This window comes from Protopterus annectens, chromosome 1.part2 (assembly GCF_019279795.1).
Source record: "Protopterus annectens isolate FY-2018-M chromosome 1.part2, PAN1.0, whole genome shotgun sequence".
Classification (NCBI taxonomy): domain Eukaryota; kingdom Metazoa; phylum Chordata; order Ceratodontiformes; family Protopteridae; genus Protopterus; species Protopterus annectens.
Genome location: NC_056727.1, coordinates 449,539,695 through 449,567,051, shown reverse-complemented (window position 1 = coordinate 449,567,051; position 27,357 = coordinate 449,539,695). Strand labels below are relative to the sequence as shown.

Here is a 27,357-nt window from a genome sequence, read left to right as displayed (position 1 = left end):
CGCAGCAGCAAGCGTAACCACACATTTGACATGATCCAGGATATCGTCTGTGTGAAAAAGCATCGGATATTAAAATTGTGTCAAACACGATGGTTGTCACGTGGTGAGGTTGTCGAGCGCATTATTGAACAGTGGGATGCTCTCGAACTTTATTTTCAGTCTGAGGCAAACCGACAAAGTTGATTGTGCAGGTCGCATATACCGGACAATGCGAACTGCTGGAACTAAGCACATGCTTTTATTCCTGGGCAATGTGCTGAAGAAAGTGAATGCCATGAATGTTGAGTTTCAATCACATCAATTCAGACTGCACAAATTGTTTGCTGCAATCAGTGATGAGTATCGGTCTTTGTTGGCAATGTTTGTTCGCAGTGATGTCGTGGCTTCCCGTGCATTATCCGATATCGATCCACTTGATACAACTGTTTACAAGGCAATCAGCAGTATCGAACTCGGCGGGAGATGTGAATCCCAACTGCTGAAACAGCCTCTGGGCGACAAGGACACTACATTCAGAAATGATGTTTTGTCGTTTTTAAGCGATCTGTGCAGTCAGATTCGTCAGCGGTTCACATTATCAGCAGATTCTATACTGGCGCAGCTGAAACTGCTTGACCCAATTGAAGCACTGGGAGTCCGAGTTGCTGCTGATGAGAATAATACCAGAGTAACCAGACCGTCAATTATACCACTGGCATCTCACTTTCCTAATCTTGTACCAGACGACAAACTTGATGCAATCCAGGATCAATGGCGAACACTTCATTTCGCCAAAGAGTCACTAAGTCATGTCACTAACTGTGATCCGCAAACTTCTGGAAAGAAGTCGGTGATGTCAGGGATGGCAACAACGCCCGCAAATTTGGAATCTTATCAGATTTCATGTGCGCACTGCTAGCCTTACCACACTCATCTGCTTGCGTGGAGAGAATTTTTTCCCAAGTTAATATGATAAAAACGAGGCAGTCTAACACTATGAAGTGTCGTATGGTTGCCGACAAAATTCTGGCTAAACAAGCGATTGCCCAACAGAGAGCAGAATGCCACTCTTGGTCTCCTCCTCAGTCGCTTGTGGAGGATGTCAGGGAAGGACGATGCCATTCACGCTTCATGGAACGCCAGAAAAAGCAGTCCGAGTCAGCATCAATTACTATTGTAAACGGGCTATCAGACAGTGAAGGCGAGTCAGCTTAGACGTGACTACAGTACCGCAGTACTACTAACAATAGGGTACTATAAATGACTGAATGAGTAACATTTTCAAATTTTAACTGTTTTGTAACTGTTTGTGCTATTGTCGTCAAATCGTCAATCGTCATTATAACTGTACTATTCTGTTGCTGCAAATACTTATTCAGAATACATAAAAAATCATTTATGCTTAGCTTTTGTAGCCATTTTTGGAAAAAATCCGTTACTTGGGAATTTTTACCCAATCTTGGGATTTTTCGGGACAAAATCTTGGGATTTTTGATAATGGAGAGTGGCAGCACTAGTGACTTTTCATTTTTTTAAGTTGTGCTTTAAGTCTCAGTAAGTAATATTTTTTTAGGTTAAGGAACTGTCACACGTGAAAAAAATCAATATTGGTTTAAAAAAGGGACTGTTAATATTCGAAAGTGGACTCATACCTCTCAACTCTACAGGTATGTGCAGAAATTCCAGATTTCTGCCTCATGTTTTCGGTGCGCTCCCCATAACATCTGTCCCTATCTGACAAATAGCTGAGAATATGAGTCATGAAATAATGACAAACATTTCAGATTAAGACTCTACATCCTTCAGAAAATTCATGCTAACGCAAAACCTATTATTCTATCAACTTCCTAAATTTGTAAGAGTAATATTTAAATCCCTATTTGTACCCCAATCATTTTAGGCTGTGTTTGAGAGGTATAAGGTACATTTCTCTTGACAACTTCTTTTCGTTAAATAAGCATTCGCTTATCCAATGAAGTGCGGCGCCTTCTAATGACGTTCAATTATACGTGCGTCGCTCCTGGCACATAGTTACACTTAAAGACCCAAATTATGTAGGAAAAAAATAACATCAGTAATCCGGAAGGGGTTTCTGTGTTGGAACCGTCATGGCGACGCTTATTAAAAAAGACAAGAAAACTGTAAACCAAGAGGAATTGCGCCGGCTTATGAAAATTAAACAGCGAGAGACTACAAACAAAAATAAAGTCGACTCCCCTTTTGCTAAATATAACAGTCTAGGGAGCCTGTCCTGTACCCTTTGCAAAGTTCCAGTGAAGACAGAGCTGTTGTGGCAGACACATGTCCTAGGGAAACAACACAAGGAAAAAGTTGCAGAACTGAAAAATGTAAAACAAAATGGACCTAGTCCTTCATACCCTAACACTCCGGAGACGCCAGTCGGCATCTCTGCAGTCAAAAGGAAAGCACTAGAAACCGAGTCTGACCAGAAGGTGAAGGTGGTAAAAAGTATGACTGGTGGTACTACTTCCACAACTTCGAATATTTTAAGTGCCACCCCTAAGAGTAAACCTATTAGTTTATTGTGTGCCGATTATGATGATGATGACGATGAAGATGAGGAAGCTGATAAGCCACGGTCCAATACAAATCTGCCTGTTAACGATGTTCCTAGTGGCCTTCCGTCCGATTTCTTTGACAGCAGCATCCCACCTGCTCCAGTAGTTTCTCATTCTGGATCTATACAGAAAGCAGATGAACCAGAAAAGACAGTAGAAAAGGTCAAAGAAAACACTGCAGAAGCTCTGCCCGAGGGATTCTTTGATGATCCAGTAAAAGATGCGAAAGTGAGGAATGTGGATACCCCGAAAGACCAAATGGACAAGGAGTGGGATGAATTTCAGAAAGAATTACGGCAAGTTAATACTGTATCGGAAGCTATAGTAGCAGAGGATGACGAAGAGGTACGACTAGACCGACAGATTGGCGAGATAGACGAACAAATAGAATGCTACCGTCGTGTTGAGCACCTTCGTGATCGTCAGGACCTGTTAAAAAACTTTCTGAAAGAAGCGTCTAAAGCAAAACATTCAGACTATGATGACTATGATGTTGGTGAAGAAGGGGAGGATGAGCTACAGAGTTTGCTGTCGCGAGACTGGAGAGCAAAAGGAGTGTTAATATAGTCCGGTCCCAACTTTTTACTTACACTGGAAATGTGGATGAGACTGCACTTGAGAATATTGTATTGGTTCCCTCATGGATTGTAGTGCACCTGATGTAGTGAAGGGTAGCAAAGTAAACCAGTTTATGAAGGATAAGTGTTTATAATGTCAAGAGTTCTGAAAGTTATATTTGTTACTGAACTTGGTAAGCAACCCCACTACAAAACGCATAAGCGCATTAAGCAGGTCACACAGACATCTTTTAGGAGACTTAAAAATGTCGAATGAATGACCGTGTAGAAGTTTTTAAACACTTTTTATTTTGTTAGTTTTTTTTAAAGATGTGGTATGAGGTAAACTTGCTTTTCGTGCAGAAAAGTATATCATGTTGAGTCTCCTTGTGCTATAGAAAAGATAGTTACTAATGCCATATAGAACTCATAAAATATTTCTAGTGCACAGTGTGCCTCCATGACAAGGGCCTTCTGCTGCTTATTGTATTTTCGGTTACGTATTCAGTTTTGTTCTGTAGGATGATGAGATGAATTAACCATGTAGCGGAACACAGTGAAGTAGCAGTACATTCACATATGTTCCCCTTTGGTCAGGTGAGTAGTTTTGGGAAAGAATGTCTGTTTTATCTGAGATAGGAAAGGCACTTGTTATTTAGTAAACCAGTAAGAGTTACCAAGGGAGAAATGTATCTGCTCAGACATTTGTTTTGGACTTCCAGTAATGTGCCTGCTGCAGTGCAGTAACACACACTGGTGGAACTCTCAAGGAATGGAGTCTAGAGACAAACTATTGCGTCACAAAAGATGGTGTCCTGCTAAGAGGTTAAAGTGCATACATTTGACTACATTTAAGCAGTCAGTGTGACTCTTCTTGACTGGTCATTTTTTCCATTGACATAATGACAGCAAGCTTTAAGGAGGTACTGTGCTGATATCCTTAAGTACTTTGTGCCATTCTTGTCTCTTAACCTGAGGATGTGTTGGTCAGGCTACATTGTACCAAAATGTAAAATTGTATATTTTCTACATTGTACCAGAATAGAAAATTGTGTTTTTGTGGCGGATTGTTGAATTGTATATGTTTATATAGAGAAGTATTTTCACATAACCATTTTGGTTTCATGTCATCAGTCTGACACTTATGTTAAGTATTATGAGTTGTTAACATATATTACTGGTTGACTTGACTTATTAAAAACATGATATTGTGGTGGAACAGTGAAAACAGTTCAGGTTTTGCTGAAAGTTTTTTCTCCAAGTCTCATTTTATAAAGCATATCTTATGTATCAATTTCTGAAGTTGTGAAGATTAATTTATTCACTTTTTTAATATTTGAAAGAAGTTAGAAGTTGTAATTGTCTCAGATTTCACATGAGACAAAACTAAATCAGCATTAAATTTTACCAGTTGAAACTTCTTGGTATCACATATATTAGACTCTAATGAAAGTAAATCAGGTTACTGCACTAAAAACTAAACAAACATAATTCCTAAACCACTGCAGTCTGTATTTGTACATATGTTTGTTTATATAATAAAACCGTAAAATATGCACACTGGTGAAAAATGACAGGGACTTAAGGGACGGGATCATGCAGAGACTGTGCTCATCATAGAAAAACGTGCAGTGCTTACCCTTTCTGTTACTCTGTTTAAGTTTGATTCTTGAAAGTATCTTTATACACATTTGTGTAGTCATTAAGGTTGGGTGAATGATGCATTCCATATTCTCTTAAATAAAAAACCTGCTTATGTTTAGTCATTTAGGCTGGGTGAATAATGCATTCCATATTGTCTTAAATAAAACCTGCTTATGATCGCAGAATAATCCTCAGGTAAAGAAATTCTGGGATTTTTATATTTTACTATTCACCAGTATGTGTATGTGTGTGTGTTTGTTTATGTCTTTGCACACGTATAACATTCAAGTGTGCAGTCATCATGCATTACTTTATCTAGTGACTTGACATTTTTATGAAATAATTTTTTTACATGACACTGTGGCTGCAAAATTATATTCTGCATTTCTTCTAACAGTATTAAATTGCTTCTGCCTATTTTCTGATGTGTATTAAAGGTGAATACTTGTGACTCTTAGGAAGACCATAGGCATTTGCAATAGTATGTTTCTGGGGAACAACATTTGGTGTAAATTGCCTAAAAAATACCACGATCCAACCCTTGATTTAAGTATTTTAATAATTCTGTTTAAACAACATTTTAAAGAGTTGGCTGTACGTTTAAGTACTTTTGATTATCAGACATGTACCCCATACATTTATTTTTGTACTGTAGTATTGGATAAAACAAACTGTGGCACTCTGATACATTTGGTTTAATAACTAGCTTTTTTAGGTAGAGCTAGTTATTCTTCTTTCGGCTTTTCCCAGTTAGGGGTCGCCAAAGTGGAACTCCGGTCCGCTAATGATTGGCAATAGATTTTTACGGTGCCGAGGTGCCAGCTCGACGCCCACCCTTCAACGAAGGCACTCCAATTCTACGCATGTCTTTCGAACGCCACTCGGCCGTGGGGAGGACATGCAGACTCCACACAGAAGGCGCTCCACCTTCCTTAAAAACTCATGAATGAGAAATGTAACTAATGTGAGTGACGTATAAAACTTGCTGCACTTTTATCAAAAGCTAAAAACCTGATAAGATGCAAGTCTATACGAATATTCAAACAGTTGCGTAAAATTTGTAGTATTGGCATCAGAGACGGCAGACATTTTATGCGCCTGTTCAGAAACTGAGTAAACTATGTCTGAGAAACAATGTCAGTGCTTCACATGGACTTGGACTTCCATATGAATTAAATGGTAAGGGTTGTGTAAGTTTCTTTGTAATGTCATCAGTAAATAATTTGTGTAATCAAAAAATGGCTGCAGCATTTTATAATGGCCTTAAAAAACTGCAGTGTTTTTAGAATTGACAGTGCTCTGTAAGCTCACAGTTGCCTCATCCAGATCAAACATGAAATCCATGTTTAAACTTCAGGATGTATGGCTTCATTTTCTATACAATCCAAACATTCCTATAGTAATTTGTATTAGGCGATGTATTGTTTTTATTCTCTTTAAAGTGTAACCCCCATTTTTGTCATGTTGGACATTATGGATTTGCCTGTACTTAAGAGTTCTGTCATGCATAATCAGCCACATCATTTGTCAGTTTTCTTATTTATTATTTTGATTGTATGAATTAAATTATTCTTACCAGTCCTCTTTCATCCACATCCTGGACCAGAGGTAAAACAGAATAAAGTATAGTGAACTGAAATGAAATGCAAGATAAAAACACCTCCTTGTACAGAAATACTTAACAGTAAAGTAGATGGGTGACAAGATTAAGCAAGAGTGAGTTTAAATCCCTACCCACACTTAAAAAGAACAGGATTAAATCACATATGGTCATAAAAGCAGAAGCATATAGCAACAGTAGGATTAATATGTATGTATTTACCTAGATTACACCAGTGTCTTGCAATCATAAGAAATTAGTAGTTGACCAAGAATAAGTTCCTGATGAGAGGTTGATAACTATGCATGCAATTCCCTGTAAGTTCTAAGTGAAGTGGAGTTAACCAACCTGTTCTCATTAAGCGCAAGAGAGAAAATTCTGAATGTAGAAGACTCTCATAATTGTTTGATATAGTTTAAGCAAAAAACACCACCAGTGAAAGTGGAGATGGTGTCACCTAAGTATACAGGTTTCTGCAAACACAATTGCAGAGAAAGCTGTCTGCATAGGCACAGTTAGAATTATTGAAGTGAAAGGATAGTATTAGATCTCATTTAGGACTCAAACCCAAGGTCTCCAGCATACGCATACTGTGCTGGTGTTTTTGCTGCTAGATCGACAATCCTCTAAACAGATGGAGGTTTTCTAGCCAATAGGATAAGGCTCTTAGCAGAAGACCCAACACCTTTGTGTCCAGAGGCTGTAGTTGGTCCAGTAGCAGTGAGACCAGCACAGTATGCTGCAGAGGTCGTTGGTTCATGTCCTAAATGACAATCAATATTATCCTTTCATTTTCATGGTTCTGAAAATGAGTGAGCAAATTCTTTGCACTCTTGTTCCTCTTTATCCTTGTCAAAATTGCTAATCAGTCTTGATGGGAGAGGTCCCAGGTTTGCTTATAAACGTGTGATTTCTTTCTGGTGTAAACCATGTGAAAGTCTGGGGAGTTTTTCTATCCTTAGATATCTGGTAAAGACTTGGTTCTTTCAGTGTGGGGTGTGTGTGCTGTCAACACTGTGTGTTTTTGCATGTAGTATAATATACGTGGATATGTTTTGGTGTTCGTTCATTGTAAATTACTTTCCATTTGTTCTTTGAGTTTATGTAGTATCTTATAAATATGTAGTATCTTTTAAAATTCAAGACAATTTTTTTCTGTGTGCTATGGTTCCCTTGCAGTGTATACAGAATACTAACAGTTTTTCAGTTGCAACAGAAATTTCTTGCTGATGCCATTCCTAGGTCTTCCTGTGTCTTCAGTCGCCTTAATTGAAACACATGACATCTATTGCCAAATTCTTGTACTTCATCTCTTTTGTCTACATTTATGAAGTTCACAGTTCCATATTTCAGTATACCAAAGTCTTGGGATTTTATAGACATCGCATCACATATATGCTCCCCATTCAAGGAGTAGGGCATAAAGGTGATGTACATACCTCAGAAATTCTTTGCCGCCATTCTGAACGCCATCATTGATTATTGGTCTGAATGCTCCTTCTTTTGTGCTGGTTACAAAGTGAAGTTTCAAATAAATGTCAAGTTAGGGTTTCTTCTTTTTTTCTTCCTTTTTTAGTTTTATAAGTTTACATGTCATCCAGAAAGGGAAAATGTGTGGGAAGCGTATTCTTCACTAGCAGTGTCTCTTGTGTTAGGGTGTTTCTCATGACCATTCAAAGTGTTCTATATGCCAAGTGTTTGTCCCTACAACCATATGTAGTTGTCTCTGATCCCTTTACCTGGAGAACCAGTATCTTAAATTGTTGGCACAGGGTGCTATGGCAGAATCTTTGTCCCAAAGGTCTAATGCCTGCCAAGAAAAAGACCAAAATAGTCTGGTCTGATTTGTCGGCTGTCCCACCTGCCCTGGACTTCTCTCTTGAGGCTGGTGAAAGCCCAAATGATTGTGCAGTTGTTATATTGGATTCCTGTGCTGCAACCATGTCAGAGGCTTACATGAATCTGGCTTTGCGCACATCCTCATAGGCTCTGCATATGTCCACTGCAGACATTGGGGGAGGATCTCAGCTGATTATTTTGGAGGGACCAAGTTAGTTTCTGCAGATACTTGTTCAGAAGGAGATTCCTACAATGTTATTTGAGTATAGGCAGGGGTCTGAAACTTCTAGGGTGTTTAGGGCAGATATTCCTCAAAAAAAAAAAAAACTATGCATGTTTTCCCCTCCTCCTAAAGATCCCCAGTGTGAATAGCAGCATTTTACCCAGGGTTTATTTAATGCGCTGCTGGCCTTGAAGCCTCCCTATGAGTTTCTGTACTGTTTCCCCTTGGTCCTTTACCCTCTTAAGTGGCCCAGAGTGCAGAACTCCTCTGAAGAGGAATTGTATTCTGGGGAAGAGTCTTACTTTGGCATATTCCTTTCAAATCTCTTCTGCTTTGGGGATACTGTTTCTTTTATGATGGAATTTTTGACTGCTCTCAGGTGTCTGATATTCAAAAGAGGTACTATGAGCTCCTCCAGATGGAGCCCCCTAAGCCATCTGTTGTCCTTCCATTCTTGGGTGTGGAATGGCTGAGCAGGAAGGTATATACTGCTGCTACCTTGTACTTTTGGGCTATGAATTACCAGACCCATATGTCGAGGTATGTTTTAATCCTCCTTTCTCAGGCTTCCAAGGCTATCACAGACCTTTCTGATTCTGAATGGAAGGCCTTGGCCCTGTCTTCATTTGGCTGTAATTTTAGGTAGCCCTCCCACTCTATTAAATGTAGTTATGATGGAGCAGATGCCTCATCTAGAGCATCTGCTTTTGATTCTGTTTTGAGATGTTATGCTTGGCTTCATCTCCAGCCTTTGCTTGATGATATTAAGGCTAAACTGATGGATACTCCTATTGATAAGAACCTGTTTGGTTCTACAGCTGCTGAGGTTTTTAAGTCTGTGCAGGGTAAAGGCAAAGCCTTGCAGGAATTGAAGCATGTATTTGTTTATCCTGTTCCTAAGTTCCAGATGAATTATCCATGTAAATCTGCTTTTGTTCGCAGACAGCCTCATCCTCCACCCAAAAGTAATAAGGGTTCCAGGCAGGTTCCTCTTGCTAAGTTTACTTAGACTCCCACTTCTTAGAACCCCCCTTTTCAAGACAAGCCAGGTTCCATCTGATGGTTTGCTTCCCCCTTTCCTGAACTGGGTTCTGTTATAACTTCTTCTTTCCCTGTCCCTTCACAATTTGTTAAGGCTCACTCAAGACTTAGGTTCTGTCCATCATCCATGAGGGATACTTCATGATATGGAAATTGCTTCCTTCTTTTCTGGGCATCCCACAACCTCCTCCAGAACAGCTTCATTTCTTCCCAGAGCTACTTCAGGGCCTTTTTGCACAAGGCACCATTTAAGATGTGCCCCCTTCCCAGTAGGGGAAGTGGTTTTTATTCCAAAATGTATCTGGTTCCCACAAAGGAAGGCACCTGGAAGACCCATTCTGGACCTCTCTTAGCTCAACACCTTTCTGAAAATTCCTTCCTTTTGGATGTTATCCCTTCAGACCCTGTTTTCTCTTTTTCCTTATTCTTTCCTGGTCTCCCTGGATCTCAAGAATTATTATCTTCACATCCCAATTCATCCCCCTTTCAGGAAGTTTTTGCATTTCTCTGTTTCTTCCTTGCATTTTCAGTTTTCTGCTTTGCTTTGTCTTTTGGCCTTTCTACTGCTTCCAGGGTTTTCATCAAATTCCTCAATCCTGTGTTTGCTTTTTGCAGCATGAGAGGAGTGAAAATTTTTCCTTATCTGAAAGACCTTACACATTCAGGCTTTCTCCACTGAGACCTTGTTTCAGCACCTTCACCATATAGTCTGTCTCTTGCAAAGCCTGGGGTTTACAATAAACTTCCAGGAATCAGTTGTGGTTCATTTTCAGGATCACGTGTTTCTCATTTGTAGGCTCCAGACCATTCCTGTGCTGGTGTCCCTGCCTCCTCCCATAGATCTTTCTCTACTCAACTTTTTTCAATTCTTTCTTTCTCAGGTTTTAATTACAGCCAGGGAGTTTCTAAGGGCACTAGGATCCATGGCTTCTACCATTCCTATGCTACCTCTAGCCAGGTGTCATATTGGTTCCTAAAGTGAGTGTGACTCCAACACAGTCCTGTAGATTTACTAGTCCCTCCTCTTCCATGCCTCGGGTTCGAGCTTCAGTGGTGGATTCATCAGCTGTCTCTCAACCTGGGACTTTCTTTTCAGTCTCCAGTCCTCTCTCAGAAATCTTTTTCAGATACTTCAGACACTGGGTGGGGGAGCCTCTTTTGGTCCACTCAAGGTCCAAGATATCTGGCCTCCTCATCAGAGGTCAGGTCACATCAATATCAAAGAGATGAGAGCTCTCCTTTTCACCCTTCAAACTTTTCATTCCCTTTTTCTTCCAGAGCCTTTCAAAATCTTTACAGAAAATACTACAGTGATGTGGTACATTAACAAGCAGTGGAAGATACAGTCCTCCTCTGAAGTCTAGCTGCTCAAGTTTGGAATCTAGTTGTCCAGTATTGAGTGACTCTTCAGGGTGTATACATTCTTTCATTTCCAAATGTAATGGCAGATGTTTTGAGCAGGTCTAAAACACTGGCTCATGAATGGATGCTTCACAGAGATGTGTCTCTGGACATTGTCCATTAATGGGGTACTCCGCAGGTAGATCTTTTTGCCTCCCCTTTGAACAGATACCTTTTTTCACTGCCTTTTTTTTTTTTGGAAGGGGGTATTTCATTTCACCTTCACTTTCCTTCCTCTGATTCCGAGGGTCCTGCTCAAGATAAAGTAGGACTCCCCAAAATCTTGTTGGGACTCCCTTTTGGCCCAGACAGCATTGGTTGCCTCTTCTACACCTAGCCAATGACAATACCCAGAAGCTACCTCACAGGGTGGACCTACTTACACAAGACAAGGGGTCTCTCATCCATCCTCACTTATCCACTCATCAATTAACATTGTAGGTGATAGGGTTTTGATCCCTTTTAGGCACCTTTTTTCCCTGAGTGCATAATTAGGTTTTTGAAGGAGGCCAGGAATCCTATATGTCCACATGGAAGAGATTCTCTGTTTGTTTGGTGCCTTTCTCATAACCAGGTTCCACTTTCTGTTGAGCTCCCTCTGGTTCTCTCTTATTTTTGTGAATTGCTCAATGCACTAGCATATTCTTTTACTAAAGGTCACATTTCTGCTATCACAGCATGTCTGCCATTAATTCCTCCTGTGGCCTTTAGGTTTGAGGTTAAACAATTTCTTAAAGGCATCCTTCATATCAGACATCCCAGGAAGCTGATTCCACCTTCCTGAGACCTTAATTTTCTCCTTGAAAAATTTGACTGTAGGCTTCTTTTGAGCCTGTAGCTTCAGCTTCCTTACAGCATTTTACATGTGAGTGTACTTTCTGTCCTTGCCTCAGCTAAGAGAGCATCTGAACTCCTGGCTCTTATGGCTGTTTCTCCTTTTTTAGTGTTTCATAGAGACCGGGTGTTCCTTCATACTGATTCTTCTTTTATGTCCAAGGTGGTTAATGAATTGTCCCTTAATCAGTCTATTAATTTGTCCTCCTTTTTTCTTTCTCAGCAGTCTGCAAGTGAGAAGGTTCTTCACACCTTGGATTTGCATAGGCAGCTCAGATATTATTTAGATAACACTGAGGCCATTCACTAGTCTGAGAAACCTTTTGTTTCCTTTCATCTCAGATCTTTAGGTTTGGCTGTTTCTAAGCAAACAATTAATCATGCATCTCTCAGGCTATTTCTTTTTGTTATTCCTTTCATGGGAAGAGCCTTTCTGCCTCTCTAAAGACTCATTCTACCAGAGCTGTGGCTTCCTCTGGTGCTTTTTTTTCCTAAGTGTTGGATACCAATTCCAATCTTGAGGCTGCTGCTTGGACCTCTGTCTATGCCTTTACTAAGCATTACAAACTGGATGCTGCTTCCAGGGAAAGAGCTGGCTTTACCAGAACCTGGGTTTCTTGAGGCATGTTTTTGGGGGCGTCCTCCTCCCAAGTTTCCTCTTGAGCTTTTGTACTCTTCCTTTAGTAAATACTACCACAGTGATGTGAAAGGACATAATACTGAGGCTTAAAATCTTACCATAATAGATGTCGTCCTCTTCACTTTTGCAGTATTTGCTCCCTCTCTCCTCTTTCTTTTTCTGGATGCACATGTTCGTCCTTCCTAGGACAGTGATGACGAACCTTTTGAGTTTAGCGTGTCAGAAGCTTCTGGCACAAAATAATTCAGTGCACTTCACATGAGCAATGAATGGAAAAGCAGTGTCTTTGGTAGCTCCGATGATGTGGATGTTGGTGATTGCTGGTGTGTCGCCCAAATTATCGAATCGCCTGTTCACCATCACTGTCCTAGGACTGTTGTTCCTTCTGGGGCTATTCATTTCTGAGGTATGTACATCACCTTACTGCCATATGCCTTGAGTGGGGAGCATACTCATCATCTCTCTGTCTAAAGGAAAGAGTGTCATAGAAAAACACTGCTACATACAACTAGCATGCATCCCAAGCATATATTTAATAATTTGGTTAAAGGTCAGGGTATGCATGTTTTCAGGTTGAATAACACAGAGGGTGAATTTGAAAAAAGTTATGATTCTAGGTCAGAACTTATCACAATGAGGATACAATAAACAAGATGTTATGTCTACTTTCAGAGATGTAAGGGACCTGAGGAATGGGAGGGCCCGTCAATATTTTTCATCCAAAGATAATTTGATTACAAGTTGGAGGAATGGTTTATTTAATAGGGAAACAGTTAATGTTTCAATAGCATATACTAGTGATGTTGGGAGAATAAGAGATGTATTCATAAAACATTGGCCACTCTTAATGACTGATGATAGAATTAAGAAAATTGTTGGAGAACATACCAGATTCTGTTATAAGAATAGGAAAAATCTGAAGAGGATGCTTTGTTATCCTAAAGAAAATATTGATTTAGACAGAGAGATGATGAGCACACAACCTTGTGGCCAATGTAATCAATGTAAATATGTCAGAATAGATAATCTCTTTTGTCATCTGGAGACAGGTAAACAGTATAAATTAAGAGTGAGGGCTGAATGTAGTAGTAAGAACATCATATATTTAGCCCGATGTGACTGTTGTGCCTCCTTTATGTGGGGATGACTACTCGTACACTCCGAGAAAGGATAAGAGAGCACATGAATTTGCCACAGGGGCATCCTACCGTAGTCACCACTGTCTCTCACTTTCTGAACTAGGCTGGCTTGAACCCCCTCACCTCCTTCAATGGTATCAACTCTCACTCGCCCACAAACTAGTAAACCATACACTAAATGTCCCATCCCTGCAGAATCTACTCCAACCCTATCGCACCACCAGACCACTAAGTAAGATCCAGCAACAAAAATCACTTGCAGATCACAAAAGCCAATAACTCTGCTGGTGAAGCACTATTCCCTTGCACCATAGCCAGATTATGAAACTCCCTCCCACCCACAATTACCTCAGTACCATCATTCATCCACTTCAAAACTTTACTAAAATCGCACCTAAAAACATGCTGGCTATGCCATTACAACTCCCACTCTAATATCACCCACCCCAATCCAACCACTACCTTTCTTTTCACTCCACCAACTACCTTGATTATAGCAAGCTCAGATGCTCATAAGCCTAGTACTTATTATACAGCAGGAACTTCTTATTATAACATTTGTTAATGTCTGTTATGTACTTCACAGATAACGATTCTAGTTGTCTACTGATGTACTATGTTCTTCATCTGTAAATATGTTGTCATTGCTATGTTAAATTGTTAATCGCTATGTAATCCAGTGTAACTACTGTCTGTTTATTTTAACTACGGAGCTTTTCTCCCCGGGCCTCCGCTGAAAATGGACCTACGTCTAGTCGGACACTCCCGGTCAACAAATGTAAATAAGTAATAAATAAATGAATAGTATCAGATTACAGGATAACATGAGTACCCTATCTAGATATATTCATCAAACTGATCGTATACATAATTTCTTATTTCTTGTCCTAGAACAGGTGGAAATTGGTAATAGAAAGGGGGATTTAAAGAATAGGACTGAGAGGAGTGAACTTGGATGGATACATAAATTGAGGGCAGACAAAGGTTTTGGCCCAAATGGGAAAGTATCCATCAAACCGATTTTGGATGCCAGGGGAATACCCAAGTGGTGATTTTACACTTTCATGATGTGATTTAGTACTTATGAATTAATGCTTTATTTATATATGAGCACATTTCATAAGCATATGATATACTCATATATCTAATTATATGTTTGTCGTAGTTCTCATGTTGTCCATGAGTTTTACTAGGTTCATCTAGTATACCTAGTACATACGACACCTAATGCTTTTGATGCATTATTGATTTCAGTGTTTATTTTGATAGATGCATGACTTTATAATTAGTTTTTCATGCATATTAATTTGTATAGTTGTATGTATGCACAATCATTTATTCATTTGTATACATTTCCATTCATTTCATAGTGTGTAGGGATGTTTTAGATTATTGATATGTATTTTTATGCCTTTTATATTTGACTAGTTGTACCTGGTTTTGTTTGATAGTTTGCAGTTTTTTACCTATGTATACGAGCAGTTGTATATTATTGTTAAGTGTTTTACACATACATGCATATTTATTGCTCAGCGTAAATTTATTGCATTATTTCAGCTCCTTGGGGTGCTAACACTGCAATATTATTTATGGTAGTGATTTGGACAAGCTAATAGGAATGTTTTATGTTTAAGTTGATTTCACTTTAAGTGGTTTAGTGCACTTACGTATAACGTAATACGCATGGTGACATTGAATAGGGTTGAATTGTCAGTATGGAGAATTTATCTGAGACCAGTTTAACTTTGAAATAGTTTTTTAACTAGATGCAGTAGAAAGTAATACCATTTTTGCAATTAGGGACAGTTGTCTGTTTATTAAATAGTGACTCTTTAATATCATAGCTGATGCATCGCTTTTAGACCTGAAATGCAAGTTTTTTATTGGAAGGTACTTTTAATGTTTTACAATCCTTACGCACTACTCATCATGCAACAGCTTGGATAAGATCATGATACTAATTGAAAGCAACTGTGGATATGCCAAGTGTGTGAGTATAAAGATTGTTAGCCCATTTGTTTTATTTGTATGGTCTGATGAAGCCACTTGTCCGGTGGTGAAATCGCTAACCTTTATTAAATGCTTGCACATTTTTATCTGATGGTTTGGTTTATTTTATAGGAGTTAAGGAGCCGTGCTTCGTTTCACTTTCTACACATTTCGAATTGGATTATCTATTCTTTTGTACAGTGGTTCGTTTACTCGGTTGTTTTGCTTGATTTGTTTTGGTATGTATTATGATTGTTTTACTGTGTGCTTGTCTGTGTAGGAGAGTAATGGTGGGGTACCTGTGCTTACATGATGTAGCCACCATAGTTAAGATCGAGGGAAATATAATCTACACTTGGTTAACTGTGATTCATGCACATGCAAAGTAACTGATTGTAGTTAATGGGTCAGTGTTTCGTAAAAATACCACATCTTGTTAAAGCTTTTTTTTTTTTTTTTTTTTTTTTTTTAACTGTGGTCCTTAACGTAGTGTGGCAGCACTTAACCCTTGAGTATATGTTTGGAGGACAACCAATCCACTAAATCATTTAGTAGTACCACTTTTTTTCTGCTTAGCCTCAAAATGTCACATATGCTGAATGTAGCATACATGGTACTACAGAGCTGTATTGTGTTTGCGTGATCTTGAGGAAAAGGAAGATATGGAGACCTTTTAATTTCATTTATCATTTGTTAACCAGGTAAGTGGGACCATGGACCTTTTTTTTAATGCCATAACCTGGGTCCACAAGAACAAGAGTAATGTGTATGTGTGTATATTTCTACACACATGTATATTTGTCTGTGTATGTGTATAGATGTGTGTGTTATTTTTGTGCATATATATGTGTGTTTTGTATGTATATGTGTATGTAGGTGCGTGCATATGTGTGTGTATATATATATATATATATATATATATATATATATATATATATATATATATATATAGTGAATAGTGAGTTTCAAAAGTCCTGGATGCTATATACCAGATTTTTGGATTATATATTTATCTTATGGATAGATTCAAAGGACAAGTTATTGGAATTTGTGGATTATATTATTAATATGATTGAAGTTTTAAAGTTTTCCTACAATAGTGATATGGACACGATAATTTTTTTGGATGTAGAAATAAGTAAAGATAGTACCAATCAGAAGTACAAGTTCAATATTTATTGTAAACCAGCCTTTTCAAATTTCTTTTTACATTTCCATACCATGCACCCCAAACATCAAAAGAAAGCAGTAGTAAAAGTCATTTAGTTCATTTTGCAGAATGGTTTCTGAGATGGAAGCATTTTATAAAAAATACAAGGTGTTGGCTGAAAGGCTTTATAAGAGGGGTTATATAGTTGAATTAGTCAAGGATATTGTAGATGAAGTTTCAGCAAAGAGGAGGAACAGGTTTACATTTCCCTGATTGATGTTAACAGGGACTTTGTTATTAATTAAATTTAATGGAAATAAGTTATTTGTTACTACCTTTACCTTAGTAATAGTACTGGAGATATGTTATATAAAAACTGGAGATTATTTTCAAGCAATAGAATGGTCTATGACAAGTTGGGAGAAAAAAACAGCATTGTTTACAGAAAAAGGAGAGCAATTAAAATTATTTAGAAGCAAACAATAGCTTATCTTTTAAGAACATATTTTCCAAGATCACAGTTGTGTTTGTGTAGTTGTTCTCAGTGTTCGTATATTTTTTGTTTAAAAATAGTTTTGAAGTAAGGGATGTTTTATATAATATTAAAGGCCAATTTTCCTGCAGTTCTAAGATGGTAGTTTATCTGGCACAGTGTAAATATTGTTCAGTGTTCTATGTTGGAAAAACCTCAAGAAACACATTTATTAACATTTGCTAGATATTCATAAAAATAAATCTACTAATGCTTTATTCAGGCATATAGAAATAGGTAATGATCATACTTTTAGTTTTTTAGTTATTAAGCAGGTTCAGTTAGGCCCACAGGATGTTATTGTGGATGAGCGTTTAGAGAAAAGTGAACTAAGATGGCAGTTAAAACTGAATACCACTGGTTTCCCAGGGTTAAACTAATGATGCTCTGTTAATTCTGTTTTAAAATTGAAATATCTTGGTGTTTAATTAATGTTTAATTGCTGTTCTAATAGTTTTATTAATGTGGGTTAAAGATTGGTTTAACAAATGATCTATTTAAATGTATTATTGACAGTGAACTTTTAGTTCTGAAGAAGTTCATTTCAAGGGAACAAAAGCACTTAACTCATTGAATAGAAGTATTATTCCTGGTGTCAGTGGTTGTCCATGCATTACAGCAAGTTTTTTTGGAGTGTACATTTCATGATTTTATTGCATTGTTGTGTGCTCAATGGTTTATCATTCTAGGCATATTTACTTTTTTTAATGATCACTTTATGGACAGAATTACTTGCCTCAGTTATAAGTTTAAATTCTGCCTCATTATCACTATTATTGCTGTTACTTCATCCATTAAGTGCACCAGAGAATATATTCCTACTTTCCATAATTTTATCTTTAAAATCCTCTGCTCTACTTGCCAACCTAGTGAATGTAATTGACATTTAGCAACATTTTGCTGTAAAAGTCTTGGGGTGAGCACTACAAAAGTGTATATAATTATTACTTGGTTATCGACATGCCTGCAGCAGGCCTCTCATTTCTATAGACAGGACTTTAGGAATGTGTGTGAACTAATCACAAACATTCACGTACGTTTCCTTCCTACACTTTACATATCACCAGTCATACCTCATAGCATACCTGAGCACCAGTCCTTTGCTTAGTATGTCAAGAGATAAGGTCATGTCTGCGCTCTCCAAGGCCAAAAACATGGCCTCAGTGGGAACAGATTACATCCCAGGTTGCTTATTAAGCAATCTAAAACAGGACCTAGTGGACCCACTTCATGTTATCTTTAACCTTAGCCTGAGAACTGACTGTTCCAGTAGAGTGGAGATTGGCAACAGTAATCCCCTTGCACAAAGGGGGGGGGCATCAACCCACCCCAGGAACTATAGACCCATAGGTCTAACCAGCCTCATCTGCAAGGCCATGGAAAGAATATCATGGACCTTATCAACAAGGACATAGGCGAACTTCAAACTCTAGACCCAACCCAGTTTGGTTTTGTTAAAGGCAGATCATGCTTATTAAACCTAGTAGACTTCGAGAAAGTAACCAAAGCCCTGGGTAAAGGTAAGACAGTGCATGCTGCCTATCTTGACCTAGCCAAATCTTTTGACCCAGTCCCACTCTCAGATATCATTGAGAAACTCCCAGCTGAGGATTAACCCTTACATCTCTAGGTGGGTAGCCAATTGGCTCACCAACAGACCACATACTGTTAAAGTTGTTGATTCCACCTCTATCGGTAGACCCATCACCATTGGCATACCACACTGATCTGTTCTGGGGCCTTTACACTTTGGAAGTCCAGGCTAAAGTAGACTGCCTTGGCTTACCAAGTTTGCTGTTGATTGCAAATTGGGTGCAATCATCGAGTCCCCCAATGATGTTAACATATTACAGGAGGAGCTAACACAGGCAAATGACTGGTGTGCCAAAGCCACTGTCTAAATGCAAAAAAGTTCATTAGCTCCTTTGGCTGCTGAGAGACAACTTGTGCCTGACCTGCAGGACAGTCTCTGATCCTGCCATGATGGATATGCTGCACATCCGCAAGTCAAATGGCACAAGATTTACTCACTCTAGGGATCTTAACCTAGCCTGTGACATTAACAGAACATGCTGGAGAGACGGGTATCTCTCCCAGAGATTGCTGCTACTCTGGAATAAACTTCCAGTTCATGTGATGCAGAGCTCCTCACTAATCCTATTCAAGTGCAACCTGGACAAATGGATGGGAGACCACAAATTCACCTGTGGAGTGTCACCCATGTCCCTCTTGGACAGGAGTAGTCAATGTTTATCATAGACAATACTCATACTCATTAATCGACTCACTCTGCAAATTGCATCCATCTAACCAAGGACAATTGAGGCAACTCAGGATTAACATGGCTAGGCTTGTAAGGGCTCTAGGGCCACTAGTCTAGTAATGTCCTATTAACCTATGAACCTATAACCATAGATGTCATAAGTACTGAACGTAGTTTATAGAATAATACATAACTCTTTATCTGTAATTGTAAGGAAAATGATAGGGTAACATCATTAAGAAATATGTCACGTTTGCTTGTGAGTAGTGGAGGGTTTATGAACAGCTGGTAGGTTTTGTCATGAGAATAAGAATAACCAGACAAAGCCAGAAGTTGGTACATCTGCATTTCCCATACATAAACATATTGAAATGCCTTCCATTTTTCTAAGTAATGTCATTGTACAATGAAGTTCTATTTTGTGTCTGCTGCCTTCTGCTGATACAAGTTTCTTATTAACGGTTGTAGGATACACTGAAGATGCATACAGCTCTGTACATGAGGACATTGCTCTGTACACTGATTTTAATATTAAATGATTAATGTGGGTAAATCCATGTGATAAACAGTTTGAGGAAGACTCCCAGTATTCAGCATAAAGTTTAGAGATTCGCATTGGGGGATATTATGTAGGCGATCATATAGCAGAATTAATAAACATAATACTCACATTCACTCCCATATCTGCTGTTACTAGGATCCACCTGTGCTGCAAGCTGGTGCCCTTAAGGTCCCATAATCTTTAAGCACATCATAGAAATGTCTTAGTCATTGGTGGCTCCATTGTAAAGCACACAGACACAAAACTTAACAGGTTGGCAAAGGACAGGGCAACAGCTGCCTTTCTGTTGCAAGGATTAGGTTTCTCACTAGGATACTTAAGTCTTTGTTCTACCCCAGAGACAATTACAACATTGTAGTTGCCAGAATATTCATAGTTATTCCACTGTGGGGGAGATGCAAGGAGACATTTTTGAACTGTCTGCTCATACACTTGAAGAGGACTAGGCCCTGGCATTGAGCAGCATTCTACCATCACCAAGAATGATGCCTAAATTCAAGGATAAAATAATTGGCTAGGAAATGGTGACTTTGGGGGGGGGAGGGGCATCAATGTCTAGGGATGGCCTCCATTTTTCAGTCCTTGTTTTTTGCATGCTGTTTAAAATATTCTACCCCAGATTGTCTTTGTTTTTGGGTAGAGTTCGCCTGATGGAATTCTCAGCTCAGCAAAGTCCAATTTGAATAATATTAAGGTAGCACTGCTAAATACTAGATGCCTAAACAGCAAAATCTCTATAAATCTGAGGCATTTCTTAATCTCAAAGACATCGCTATTTATGTAATTACAGAAACCTGGTTCCATTGCAGTGGTAGCATTCCCTACATTCTGGGGTACAATACTTGTCACTCATTCAAATACGCCAGCAGTTTGGGGTGAGTATCTGTATTTATTCATAACACTATTGTTTCACCAGATTTTGCATGGTACATATTTGTAAATTGTTGAAGTCCTAGTTACATTCAATAAAATTATCACATTAGCATACCTCTCAACTGTCCAGAATTTCACAGAATGTCCAGATTTTTGCCTCATATGTTTGGTCTGTTCCTCATAAAATTTGCAGTTTTCTGGCAAATCATCATGGGTTGAGGTCACTAGATAATAATAAATAATTACAGACATTTGTGTTTCAGACTTCATATCCTTCAGAAAATACATGTTTGTGTCTTTCAGCTTTTCCCGGTTAGGGGTCGCCACAGCGGAACTCCGGCCCGCTAATGATTGGCAGTAGAGTTCTACGTGCTGGCTTGCCGGGCCTAACGCACAACCTTCAATGAAGGAACGCCCGTTCACGCATGTCGCCACACAGAAGACGCTCTGAGAATCGAACGGGCAACGTCTAACTGTGAGGCGACAACGCTACCGCAACACCCCCACCGCAGTATTGTCTTCAGAAAATACATAATAATGCAAAAACCTGTTATTCCAAAGATTTTCTAAGTTTAGAGGAGCAATATTTAAAATCTGTCACTTCGTTATCTCTGGCTTTGTCCAGATTTCTTGAGCTGAGAGGTACACATTATAACCAGTTATAGATCTGCATCTATGAGTTCTTTGCAGCATACAGAATACCTTAGCTAGTTGGAAAAGTTGACAGTCGACCCCAATACTTTTTTTATAGTTAACTTCACTATCCACACATAAACTGGCAAACATAATCTACCACCAACAACATATGCTTGAGATTTCTGAAATTCATAAGTGCTTGATCTTAATCAGATTGTTCCCATTCTTGATCTTGCCCGAGCAGGCATTTTTCCCAGTTACACTACCCTTCTTTTTACCCTTCTCCAGCCAAATCTGACCTTCTCACTATGAAAACTGTTGTGGTCCCTAATAACTCCTCGACATAGAGGGATTCTTCCCAAACCAAATGTTTACTAATCTTATTATTACAAATTGTATAGTTCCACAACAAACCTTGTAACTAAGGATGCTGTCCACTCTCTAAATTTTACTTCCTTGTGGATAGATGCATTGAGTTATCCATTTCAGTGTGGTATAAGCATAATAGTACTCATATGTTGGAGCTACCACATCAGCAAACTCTATAATAAAAAACAAAAAGAGCTTCTGGCCATCACTAAGAGATGTCCACTTCATCATTATAAAAAGAATTCAAAACTATTAAGTAAGTCACTCAAACTTACTATTAGGAACTGTAAGTCCAGTTAGGAACTTAGGCTGATATGTTCATAGATAAGTACTAAGCTACCTGCCCTTGTGGGCCATTTAAGCTTAGCAAATTTCCCCTTTGGTGCTACATTGGCCTTACCCATTCCATGGTTGATAATTATATGTTAACCCCCTAGTAAGAGTAACTGGGATCATGCCATAGATAATTTGAGGGGACCCATTCATGGGATAAAGCATTTAGGAGCTGCTGCTGTCCATTAGTAGTGCAGGGGGTTAGTTCTGGGGTAATTTTTTTGTTTCCTAGCCATAGATCCAAGTTGAGTTTGAATATGGATAGGGATGAGCTTTGTTTTACAGGATGAGAAGTTTGTTCCAGAGCAGAAGTATCCTCTGAGAGGTATACCTTTCCCTCCAAACCATTCTGTTGGTACTACAGAAGAGGGTTTTGAGTGTTTCTGATATCATTTGACATGCTGATGTGCAGTAATTCCATCAGTATTGGGTCAGAGGATGCTTTGTATGCTAGACAAAAGTCACTTCTTAACTGTTTATAGGATACCAAGTAATGTGGCAGGACTTTGAGTTGGTCCATGTAGGGCATACTGTTTATTCCTAGTAAGGTATATGTGTGGCTGTAACAGTTGTTGCATGCGTTAACAGATAAATACCAAAGGGGACATTATACTCAGTGACTGGCCTATTGAGGACTGAGTAAAGGGGGACAATAACATCCCTAGATGTAGACACAGTCCCTTTCTTTATAAGCTGCGCAATGCAGACATACTTAGGGTTGCAACTAATTCAAAAGACAACAGTAAGACCTTTTCAGATATATTAATGATCCCAAAAGTAACCAGTAATTCTGTACTTAACTTACTGCCAGTGGTGCATACTACTATGATCCTCAAGACATTGTTAATATTCCTATGGATAAATTCTCTTCCTAATTCACTCCACCACCTGTCCTGTCACACCCTCCCTCCTAAGATAAATTTAGACTAAGTTCTTTTGGCACATTCCAAAATGAAAAAATATTACTTCCATGGGTCATGACAGAGTCCATGTATATCTGCCAAGAAGTGGAAAGTTCCACCTACCAAAGAGCACCCATTAACTCTTAACATAAGTCTGTTGGTTATGTCCCTAATGTGTGGAGTATGGCAATTGTGGTGTTATGCCTTTGCATAAAGGTTGTCCCTGTACTGGCCATGGAGATTACAGACCTATTAGTCTGACTAGCACACCTCTCAACCTTTTAGTGAAAGAGTTCTGGACAAAGACAAAAATATATAATGGTAGGACAAACACCCCAAATCAGGGAGAGATTTTAAATATTGCTCTTGTAAACCTAGCAAGTTGACAGAATAACATGTTTTGCACTGCCATGCATTTTATGAAGGATATAGTCTAAAACTGAAATGTTTGCCATTATTTAGTGCTTTCAATTTTCAAATTTCCATTTGTCGGAAAACCACAAATTATATATGGAACAGACCAAAAATTTGGACATTCTGCAAAATTCTAGACAGTTGAGAGGTATGCTAATATTACATGCAAGTCTATGGAATGTATCATAGATGTACTAATAAACACTAATATAGGTGATGTTATATCAATGGATGCACACAAAACTGACTTCTCAGTCTGGCTGAGCACTTTGAAAGGGATACTTAAGCCATGGATAAGGCATAGAGTTCACACTGCTTAGTGTAAAACAAGGTCTTAGCCAAGCATAAATGAGTGTAGTTACAGACAGAAAAGAAGCAGTCCTTTTATAGAAGGTAAAGAAAATAAAAGTGACTCACATAAATCCCATTATACACCAATGGCATGGGAATTCAAAGTTACTTCCTTATGTCTGGCATGAGTCATACAAAGCATTATGGGAAAGAGAAAGTGTTGAGGGAGAACAAGATCACATTGATGCATCAAGCCCCATTGTTAGCCATGTTGTGGAAAACAAGCTAAAATTACAAATAAAGCACCTGTGAACTTAGAGTGAATTTGAGGTGTTAAAATAAGTCAGGAAACAGATATCGAGTGGAAAAAACTTTTTTTAGTTCTAGGGTGGAGTTTTCCTTTAAATATAGAAGTAAGCGGATAATTTCACTTTTTACTAGGGTAGATGTCTAAGTTAATGTCATTGGCTTATGCTATGAGCAAGTTTTTATAAGAAAATAAGCTTTAAAAATTATTCACAATGATAAAAGCTATGATTAATGCTAATCTTAATTCAGCTGTAAATATATTAGCTTGTTTTCTCCATTAGGAAATGCTAGTTACAGACGAGAAGTCTACCACTTAATGTAGTTAGCCAGGGGAATTCCATGCATTCTCTTCTGTTTGAAATTTACAAAAATTCATTCAAGCTTCTGGAAATTATTGTGACACTGCCAGCCCAGCTATGTGGAATTCTGTAAATAATCATATGCCATTTGTGAATATTAATATGATTCATATGCTTGTCTTACAAATGTAAGAGAACTGTTATGTACTGAGCTTCAAGAATGTAACCACAGTGTACCCTGCTGGAAAAGAACAGAAAAGAACACAAATGTATATAAACTCGATACCTGTGCAAATGTATGTTTTAATGGTAGAAGCAGGAACATACAGCATTAACTTGCAAAACTTCAAGAAAATAAGTTGAAATCCAAGTGTCTTATGATTCTGTAATCTCTCAGTTTCAGCTCAGTGCAACCACAATGTCTAGAGCTAGAGGTTTTTCTATTGTCTTGAAACAGAAATAATTACTAGATTTCAAATGTAAATGTTTTTAACTGTTTTACAGCTTCCAGTTCTGAGCAAACATCTGAGAGATATCTACTTCTCACACAGAGAAGATAAAATTCTGTTGGTATCTGTTAGCCTGGGAACTGAAGGCAGGTGACAGAAAGTGATGTCATCCAAGTTGACTCAACGGTAATGTTTGACAGTAATTTAAGAACTCTCTCAGACAGAGAGACTGGGCATTTTGTATCTTGTCTTGGACCTGGAAACATCCTGTCATCAGCACTTGCCTTCCTAATAGTAAGCAACCAGGGTACAGTAGTCTCTCTTATATATATATATATATATATATATATATATATATATATATATAGAGAGAGAGAGTAAAGATTACTTTAGATGTTTTCTGTATTTATTTGAGACTGTCCTGCAATGCTGTTTAAATATTTTCTGTGATTTTGAGCTCTGCAGTTACTGTGTTGATTGAGTATTGTCTTGTATTTTTATTATTTATTATTAAATATATTTAAACCTATCTTTATGGCTGGTTTGTTTAGAGATATTTAAGCTCTTAAAGTACTTGCATATGTATTTGGTGACACTGTACAGGCCACTCCTAAATAGCCTTGGTCTTGGTCACACTTTAATAGCAGCATTGCACAATAGAATTGGTCACCCTTTGTAAGAGCCTTCATAGTAGCTGATAAGTAGTGGTTGGTGTTGGTGATAACTACCTTATAGTCTTTGCAGAAGGGTGCATAGCTAGTCAATCTGTGCCAGCTTTCCCCAGGAGTGTCTGTGTGTTTGTAAATAAATCAAATCTCAAAGTGTGTGTGTGTGTGTGTGTGTGTGTGTCAGCCACTTGGGCAGGGACACGAAGTACTGGTTGTACAGAGAGGGTGATGGAGGTTTTGGCTTGACCACTAGGCTGAGATCTTAACCGTATAGCTGTGCCAGTGAGGAGTCTTATTGGGGATCTGGAGAAAGAGGCAGAAACCAGCCCCAGACAGACTGTGATCTCTGTGTGCCCTTAAGGGAAATTGCACTTTACTGTGTGTGTACTTGTCATCCTCCCATTGTGTACTTCCCTTGCTTTTACCAGTGGTGAGGATTGGGGCTTCTTGATTACTGGGCCAGTGCAGGGGTGTCACATATTGGTTAGTAGAGGTGGGTTATCCACATCACATATTCATTGGTAGTGGTGAGATAGCCACATCACATATTAATTGGCTTGTAGTGGTGTGGATATTGAATTCCTGTAGCCTGTGTACAGTGGTCACTGTAGGTGTTTGTACCCTCAATCAGCCACACAGTGAACATTCGGAGGTCATATCACAATTTTTATTTTTTTGTCGTTAGCTTAGGGAGAGCAGGCAAGCATGTCAGCAGAGGAGTATGGCAAGCTGACAAGGAGTCAGTTGGCTGAAATATGCCAGGGTAAAGGACTGGTGCATGCCAACCTGACTAAAGCAGAGATGATTCCAGCTTTAGTCACAGCTGCATCAAAGACTAGCAACGAGGAGGACAATCCGAATGGCCATGGAGATGTACAAGTCTCAGAAATGGACAACTCAACCTTTCCACAGAGGACTTCAAAATCCATCTGGAGTTAGAGACTTGAGTTGGAGGCCAAGCTTTTGGAAGTAGAAGCAGCAGAGAGACTGACACATCTGGAGGCTGAGGAAAATGACAGACTGTGATGTCTGCAGACTGAGGATAATGAGAGGCAGAGGTAACATGAAAAGGAGAGGCTGACTCTTCACCAGAGTCATGGAGGTAATGGGGAAGGGAGTAACTAAACCCCAGAAGTAACAAAGGTCAATAAATGTCTTCCACAGTTTACAGAGCGGGATAATTTTGATAGTTTCATTCATATGTTTGAGAGGGTATGTAAACAGTATAATGTTGACCGAGGGCTCTAGGTACGATTCCTGACCCCCTTAATTCATGGTAAATCTGTAACTGTAATTTCTAAACTCTGATACTGATTGTTTAAATTATAATGTAAAGAACAGTTTGCTAGAATATTTTAAGTTAACAGCTGAAGCTTATAGGAAAACGTTTTGTGAGCAAAGAAGCAAGGCAGATGAGTATGTGTGAATATGTTGCTGAACTAAGCACTTATTTTTATAGGTGAGTGAGTGGATGTTAGGTCACCACTTTTGAATGGTTGGCAGACCTTTTGGTGAGGGAATAAGCCCTTAGCACTTGCCTGAGGACATGAGAATCTGGTAAGTTGATAGACAATGCATTACTGCAGATGAGTTGGGGAAGAAGGGCATCACTGCACAGGAAAGGAACATCCACTGCTGCTCATGTGTCAAGAGTATCCATGTTGTGCAGCCCAGACTGCCCCTACAGAGTCTGCCAGTAGCAGGGGAAGTCACAAGTCCAGGTACATGTCCAGAACTAAGGGTTAAATGTTTTAAATGCAACCAGTGGGGCCATGTAAGATATAGATGTCCACGGAGGCAAGGTGGGGAACAAAAGGTGGGAATGACAAAATGCCAGCAGTA

General features: G+C 38.8%; 1 protein-coding gene across 1 annotated transcript; it reads left to right on the top strand.

Moving 5' to 3' along the window:
* The first annotated feature begins 1,984 nt into the window (after positions 1–1,984).
* On the top strand, positions 1,985–4,413 carry ZNF830 (zinc finger protein 830). The gene has a single exon (XM_044056986.1). It carries the CDS (start codon positions 2,088–2,090, stop codon positions 3,123–3,125), a length of 1,038 nt encoding a protein of 345 aa, XP_043912921.1. The 5' UTR covers positions 1,985–2,087; the 3' UTR covers positions 3,126–4,413.
* The last annotated feature ends 22,944 nt before the right edge of the window (positions 4,414–27,357 follow it).